Here is an 8,115-nt window from a genome sequence, read left to right as displayed (position 1 = left end):
GTCCACCTCAGACTGTCTGGATCAAGTTCATTGGCTCTGGAACAGGTTTTCAGCTTTTCCATGTGGCTCAATATCAACTTTTCCCGTCTAATGATGACAAATCTGTAATGTGATAAGGCAGAACAAGATGTAATCACAAGCTGAAATTTCACTTCAGCTTCACATACGGACATATGCTAGCACTAACGTTATCTGGGTTAGGAAAAATCAGAAAGCACCTCAATGAGAGGGTACAGAACACTGGAATCCAACCAGCAAAAAAGTGTCATTTCATGTATTATTTTTAGGAGAAAAGGTTTGTTAATAGTGTTAGGGAACCTCGATCTTTAACTGGAATGAATGCACCTATCTCCAGGGGCCCTTTCTGGTGTGGGATGCCTGAGCCACGGAGCTGCCCAGGACTCACCTGCCATCTCTCTTGTCGATCATGTGGAGGTGCTGCAGAGTGGTGGCAATGTCATGTGGGCACATGCCCGTTGCTCTGCTAATTGCTTTGATGCTGATGTGCCTCTCATGGTGGTGGTAGAGATACTCTAAGATGACGCTCTTCCAATATGCCAGGTAGGAGAGACGGCCCAGATCGGAGAGAGGCTTTTCAGGAGACCCTGCTTGGCCTTCTCTTCTAGAAAGCAAATAGCCTAGGGCAGAAAAAATAAAGGGGCATTCCTCACTGTGGCATTCCCAGAGCTTAGAACAGGAGCCACTAGAAGTAATATGAGTAGCGACAAGGTAAAAACATCACACCAGAGAAGTGCATCCGCTTTAAGAATGTAGCCCCTTCCCAGTTATAGTGATTTGATCTCTGTGAAGTTTACGCTCCTGAACCTTTGACAGTGGCACTCTAAGTCAATTTACGCAGCTAGCAGCAGCATTCCAAACACATATTGTGGCATATTTCACAAAGACTAAAAGCGATGGCTGAAGACATTACTCCTGGTGAGTCTCAACATCTAAGTTTCTTACAGCTTTAGATTCTTCCAAAAACAAAATGTCAGGCACTTACTCAGAAATCCTGTCAAGGGACCACCCCAAACATTAATAGGCAAGTTGTTTTCCACAGGAAGGACCTAATGACCCTTTGACAGCTGGGTCTTAATAAAAAGAGAAGGACCTCTGTTGACTCAAGAGTCTATATTGCTTGTTACATTTAACTAGCAGGTTGATCTGAAGCTTTGTTTTAGGACTAATAAAAGAATGTCTTTCAACTCAACTGCTGCGAGTCACATCAGCTCCACTAGCTCAATTTTCACCTCTTTCATAGAAATTAATTTACAATCCAATCCCAGAACATTGCTCCTACAAATTAAGACAAAACAAAACAAACTCCTTAAAACAACCTATTGCATGTATGCTCAGAAAATCCCCCGGCATCTTAAGCTTTTGAACGCATTTTACAGCATTACTGTGACGGTTCCTTGGCAAAGGAACTTTAAAAATGAAAAAAAAAAAAAAAAAAAAAAGAAAAAAAAAGCAACCAGCCCTTTAAATCCACTTGAAGGTAATGAATGAAAGCTGGCGGCTGTCTTGGTAATTAAGAGCCACTTATGGAGTAGAAAAGAAATGCTATAAACTAATGATGTCTACCTTGCTCTAATTATCTATTTCAACAGCCTCACCTTCATGAACTTCCTAAGTTTAAACAAACATCAACCACATACAGTAGGTGGCAGCAATGACAAAATCATACTGCTCTGTAAACCACCCAAATCTTCAGCATTTTTCTTCTTTATCTACATTTCCAAAATGGCTGCATTCTCAAGAATTTTCTCAATTTTAGGGTTATTTTTTGTTAAAGAAGAAATCAATGCCTCTGATGCATTTTCCTGCCTCTCAAAATCACTGCAAATACAGTAATGCAGAAATACAAAACAAGCATCCAGCCTGAACCCTCGAAGGATATAATCATAGCATTTTGCATTTTGATGGCTTTAATCTGAATGCCATTACAAAGAATGGGCGTAAATTTAACTTCAGGTTTTGCTAAGGTCTTTTGACTTACTTGTCTCTTTAACCCATGTTTAAGTGCAAAGTATTTGACTGAATGCAAACAAGCACCACAACATTTTACAGTGAAACCACTGTCTACATGTAATTTGGCAGCAGGCTGGGGCTTTCAATAGCAGTGTGTCAGGAATGCTAACACAGTGATGGCCACTGTGCCGAAGCCAGACCACACTGTGTCCTGTCAACACGGAGGAGAGCTCTCTCTGTCTCTGTGTCGCCAGAGTACGAAGGGGGCCCACACCTCAGAATACAGATAATTGGCACATCCGTCACCTGCCTCCGAAGTGCTTGGCACATGCTGAGAAATGTACTCAGGTGGCCGGGGGGGGTCCCAGCTTTGTACTCCTGGGGGGTGAGAACCATAGAGCCGTGGATATGGAACTATCCCCTTTTGTCCATGAGATCCCACAATTAAAAGTCCCCTGCAGTGAGTGTGAAAGTCTCCAGTTCTCTACTGGTTCTTATTTGAATCCAGCAGTCAAGGACAGAAAGCCCCACTCCTCTCAGTCTTGCAGAAAGAATTCTGTACAACCAAAGTGTTCATACCAAAGTGGTATGTGCCCCCCCATACCTTATGTCCCCCACTACGATAGGCCAGCTTACCCAGAAGCACATGTATTCCTTTGTTCTGTCTCCCCACTACAGTCCCTAATCTGGAAGGCAGCAGCAGCCAGCATCAGGAAAACCCACGCTTTCCGCAGCTGTTCGTGCTTTCACACCCTGAAGTGGCGCAGACACACCCTGTCAGGGCCTGAGCCTAAATGGGTTAGGCCACTCAAACTAGCAGGCAACTTGGGGTCCATGGGGAGCATTTAGGCATAAACCTTTTAGCACCTGCTACTCCTACCATGTTAAGTGGCTGTCTCCTGGGACACTCCCTTGGACACAGACTTCAGGCTATGGAATGATAGTCACGGAAGAGTCCTGGGGAGGTGGCAACAGGGTGATGAGCCCTGATGGGCGTGGGTACACTGAGAACCCAGTGGTCTTTTTCAGCAAACACCCTTGCACTGTGCTTGCAAAGGCCAGGAGAAAGCAGGGAGTGGCCAACACCTGCCAGGAGGCCACGCTTCCCGGGGTGCTGGAAAGAAGACGACTGCAAACCCAAGCTCCAGCCACAGCACAGCAGGCGGGTGTGCAGGGATGACGTGCACCAACACTGCAGACTGCACAAGGCCACTACCCGAAGGGACCACTGCATGGCTTGCCGTGGGTTTTTCCCTCTCCTCTCTGACTCATGAGACTCTCAAGGAACTAACAATAGCAGCAGCCGGCACTTATGCCAGGAGCCACTTGGAAGTCCACAAAGTCTCCTCATGTAAGAGAAAACAGAATCCATCAAAACGATCAAAATGAACAAAGATACATTTCTGATTCCTTACTAGTTAAGTGAACTCACTTGTAATATGTTAAACGGCAGAGCTTAGAAGAAGTGTGTCATGTCCACTCCACTGGCACGCTTGGCGGATGTAGGACAGAATTCCATTTGAACCTGCAGCAGCACTTCCTCTCAGAAGGCTGCAGCTGGTGGCACTTCACTACTCTGACCCTCATAACATGCGATGTTTTAAAAAAGGAATTTCTTGCCACCTTTTGTTTCTTTGTACTTTTTTTTTTGAGACAGAGGCTTGCTCTGTTGCCCAGGCTGGAGTGCAATGGCGCGATTTGGGCTCACAGCAACCTCCACTTCCCAGGCTCAAGCGATTCTCCTGCCTCAGCTTCCTGAGTAGCTGGGATTATAAGCGCCAGCCACCAGGCCTGGCTAATTTTTGCATTTTTAGTAGAGACAGGGTTTCACCATGTTGGCTAGGCTGGTCTCGAACTCCTGACCTCAATCCGTCAAGTGCTGGGATTACAGGTGTGAGCCACTGCGCCTGGCCTCTTTCTATTTTTTCTAGGCTCTTCACAACATAATTACAATATAGCCCATTTGAAGAATAATTTTTGGTAAGAACATTTTACTTATTGAGTAATCATAGAGATGTGGTGGTTTAAGTTACAGCTCTTAAATTTAACTTACCAAAAGGATTCCAAATAATTGATCTAAGATGCAGGGAAATAAAAAGCACTTATCTTGGCCAGGTGCGGTGGCTCACGCCTGTAATCCCAGCACTTTGGGAGGCTGAGGCGGGCGGATCACCTGAGGTCAGGAGTTCGAGACCAGCCTGACCAACATGGAGAAACTCTGTCTCTACTAAAAACACAAAATTAGCCAGGCTATTCGGGAGGCTGAGGCAGGAGAATCACTTGAACCCGGGAGGCAGAGGTTGCGGTGAGCTGAGATCACGCCATTGCACTCCAGCCTGGGCAACAAGAGTGAAACTCCATCTCAAAAAAAAAAAAAACAAACAAAAAAAAAACAAAAAGGCACTTATCTTGGAAGCTGGTGTATTATCCTGAAGCATCTGAAACAAGTACAATATACCCCTGGTGAACAGATTCCCACGGTGCTTTAACACTTCTCCTTAACTCGGGATACTTTCAATCAGAAAACCTCAGCTCTCCCTGGAGAAACCTGGCTGTTTCAGATGGAAAACAAAGTGATGTTTGGAGGACAAATCCCAGTGGCTGCAGTATAATTAATCGCTGGTGAAATTATTCCCTTGAACTTGTCTGTGAGCCAGAGGTGCTGGCGAACAGCACTTACTCTGTGAGTGGGAGCCTTGTAATTGAAAACGGGGTAGCCCATAAACCCCTCATCCACATCAGCTATCTTGATCATAGCAAAAGCTGGCTTCCTCTTTTGCTTTACTGGAATTACTTATCCTGGGGAAGGTGACATCTGAGTTGCAGTATACAGGCCACATAATCAATTCAAAAGATTATTAAGATGTCTACTTAAAGGGAAAGGAAGAACAGTACAACTTCTGTCTATAAAAAGTAAGCATTTCTAAGCTGTACTGAATGGAACCCAAGTGTGTCTCACCTCTGTTAAGGCTGAACTACTTGTAGTAAGACAATCAAATCTCATGTTAACTAGCCCTGATTCCTTGGAGTTTGAAATGGTTAACTTTCCCCCGGGGGAGAAAATAAAAGTGGTAGAGAGTTACCTCATGTAGACGGATCTATTAGGATAAGGAAGGAGCTATCTAGATAAGGTCAAGATTTGTTTTTGCAGACCCAAATTCCCAAATTAAATTTAATTTCTAGCATAATAACTGTAATGTTAATGCTCACTGAAAATGAAAATTCCTTCCCTTTAAACTAGTGGTATTCAAGGGTGTAAATGGACCATAGTAGAATCATGTTCTCAGGCAAGGGCATGGATAGGGACAGGGATCTCCCCTGACAGGGGCAGACACCCTCACCCCTGCACACCTCCATCTTCCACTACCTGGAACCAAACCATATGAACCTCCTCAAACACCAAAGTGTAAACTTTGGCAAGCTACCCACTCCCGACTTCCATCTGTCTGGATTATGTGAGTTTGGGGTCACCAGCTGCTTTTAGGGGATGATAATCTTTCAGGATTACACACTTTTCATCAGACACCTGTTTAGTTCAGCAAATCCTGCTGAAAGGTCTGTATCAGTCGACAGCACTGGGTTTGCAAGCCTGGGAACAGACACCAGGCCAGGGATTTATGGCAGCTTTTGAGCACAGGAAATCTGATGACTCTAACCAAGTTATCTCATGCTTGGAGATGGCAATTCACTGGTCTGTACGCTCATCTGTTCCTGGTTTCTGGTGCAGAGCAGCACTGTGACCAAGTGGATGAATGGCATGTTATCAGTCTAAATAATGATAAATGAACCTGACAGCCTATTTATATCCCCTCGTTTAAATTTTGTGGTGATTTTGCAATTAGTGCAGAGGAAGCTGAACCTTAGTCCTCACAGCATTTTAAGAGAACAGCTGTGCTCTAAATGACCTGTGACCTGCCTGATATCTTACTGCTTTCCAAGTATTAAAAGATACAGGTGCCTCCTTGGCAAAGATGGAAATTTTGAATTTTTCAGATATTTTACATTTTAAGAGATTGGTGTTGAAACTGTGGAAGTTTAAGACCTCTCTCCCGTACGTCCTATGGGCATGATGTATTTATATAAGAACTTGAATAAATGCTGCTTATCAAGATCTCAGTGTGGAGACCTGTGGCATCAACATCACCTGACAACTTGCTAGAACTTTAAATTCTCACAACCTATCTCAGACCTGCTGAATCAGAATCTTTGGTGGGGAGAGGCAGAGCCCAGCATCTGTGCTTTCAGAAGTTCCCCAAGTGATTCTGATGTACTTGAGTTTGAAAACCACTGCTAGAAACCTGCTCTGAAGCTGCTGGCTTTGATGAGGGTGTGGCCACTGAAGACAGTATGACTGAAGAATCTCAAATAGGTGAGACCTCACTCAGCTCCTTGGATGGCAGATAACTGGATAATGGACTCACCAAAGCCCCACCAAACAGAAATCTGGCTAGAGGTCACTGAGTTGCCAAATCGCTTTGTGCAGACGTTCTATGCCTCTGCTTAACAGCATGGACTCTGGTTCAGTAGGTCTGGGGTGGGGCTTGAGATTCTGCATGTCTAACAACTTCCTGTGGCATGGACCACACTTGACTAGCAATGGTTTATACTTTAAATCAGTGGTTTTCAAACGCTTTGGTCTCAGGACTCAAAGAGCTTTTGCTTATAAGGGCTCTATCTATTGATTTTACTGAGAAATTTGACAAATATTTATTAATTTATTCAAAAGATAACAATAAACCCATTATGTAACATTTTTTAAATGAAAAAATACCCTACACTTTCTAAAATATAAATAAAATTTATAGTGAATAAGAGTGGCATTATTTCACGTTTTGCAAATTTCTTTAACTTCTGGCTTAAGAGAAGCCAGTCAGATTCTCTCTTTCTCTCTTTTTCTCTATTTTATTCTTTCTTTTTCTTTTTCAAGAAGACAGGGTCTCCCCATGTTGCCCAGGCTGGTCTCAAACTCCCAGGCTCAAGCGATCCTCCCACCTCAGTCTCCCAAAGTGCTGGGATTACAGGCGTGAGCCACCACACCCGGCTTGCTAGATTTCATAGATTGCTTTGGTATTGAATCTGTTGTGATACCACAGGTCATGACATTCTGGAAAACTCCTCTGTATACTCATGAAAAAATGAAAGGAAAAAGGAAAAAGAGTATCTTAGTACTACTAGGAAAATAGTTATGACATTGTAGACTCACTGAACCATACTTTGAGACCATGTACATTAAACAAAGATGAGAATTTTTTGAAGTTGGGCAACACGGCACCGGTATTTAAAAACAGTATGTCATATATTGCATACAACATGACAGATCATGAGAGGCTCTATGGGTGGGTGAACAGCATGGGCTCTGGAGCCAGACTGCCCAGAATGGAATCTGGGGTCCACCACGTACCAGCTGTGTGACCTCGGGGATTTTATTTAACCTCTCTGTGCTTCAGATCCCTCATCCATATGATGTGAATAATAATTGTACCTAACTCTTGCAGTTCTGGTAAGGATTGAGTTAATATGAAGCATGCAGAATAGTGCTTGACACATTACAGTAATCCTAATAAGTGTTAGCTATGATTATTATTCAACATATTGAATGAATCAAATCTCAAGGTGATCATTTGGGTAACTAAATATCCTTAAGGTAGGGGAAATAAATAAAATTTGGACAGAAGGAAAGCAACAGAGACAGACTGCTCTATAGAATCAGATTGAGAAAAGCTAACTTTCTTTTCCTACTTTTGCCTGAGGAACCTGAAAACCATTCCATGGACTCAGACAGAAGCTCTCCTCTCATCCCACCCTTCCTTCCTCTCCCCTCCCCCCAGCTAACCACCCAGATACAAATTGAATTAAAGAAAGAGGCCACGAAAAAAAATTCTGCCTTAGGAGTGGTCTTAAGAAATGGCAACAAAGTTCCCAGCAAACACAGTTCTATGTCCCCAAATTCCCTTTGGCCCCTTAGTCCTTAACTTCAGGGTCTATGCTTAGGAAATGGCAAGCCCATGCAACCACAGAAACAATGACTGCTTAGGGCTTCAGCAGAGCCCAGGGACAGTCCCAAGACAGATGAAAGACTCAAATATTTTACAAGACTTAAGTGTGTCTCTGGAAAAATGGCCTGACCCAGTGAAACCCTGAGCA

At 43.6% G+C, this 8,115-nt stretch overlaps 1 protein-coding gene across 1 annotated transcript in view; it reads right to left on the bottom strand.

The window, feature by feature from the left end:
- KAT6B (K(lysine) acetyltransferase 6B) overlaps positions 1-8,115 on the bottom strand; it is a 218,484-nt gene that overhangs the window by 11,434 nt on the left and 198,935 nt on the right. The window contains exons 14-15 of the mRNA XM_011929623.1: positions 407-638; positions 7-102 (exon numbers count right to left, since the gene is read on the bottom strand). Of these exons, the coding sequence (XP_011785013.1) occupies positions 7-102; positions 407-638 (328 nt within the window). The remainder of the gene's footprint in view (positions 1-6; positions 103-406; positions 639-8,115) is intronic.

The sequence above is a fragment of the Colobus angolensis genome, unplaced genomic scaffold, assembly GCF_000951035.1.
Source record: "Colobus angolensis palliatus isolate OR3802 unplaced genomic scaffold, Cang.pa_1.0 Scaffold12, whole genome shotgun sequence".
Lineage (NCBI taxonomy): Eukaryota > Metazoa > Chordata > Mammalia > Primates > Cercopithecidae > Colobus > Colobus angolensis.
This window is presented reverse-complemented; position numbering and strand designations above follow the sequence as displayed.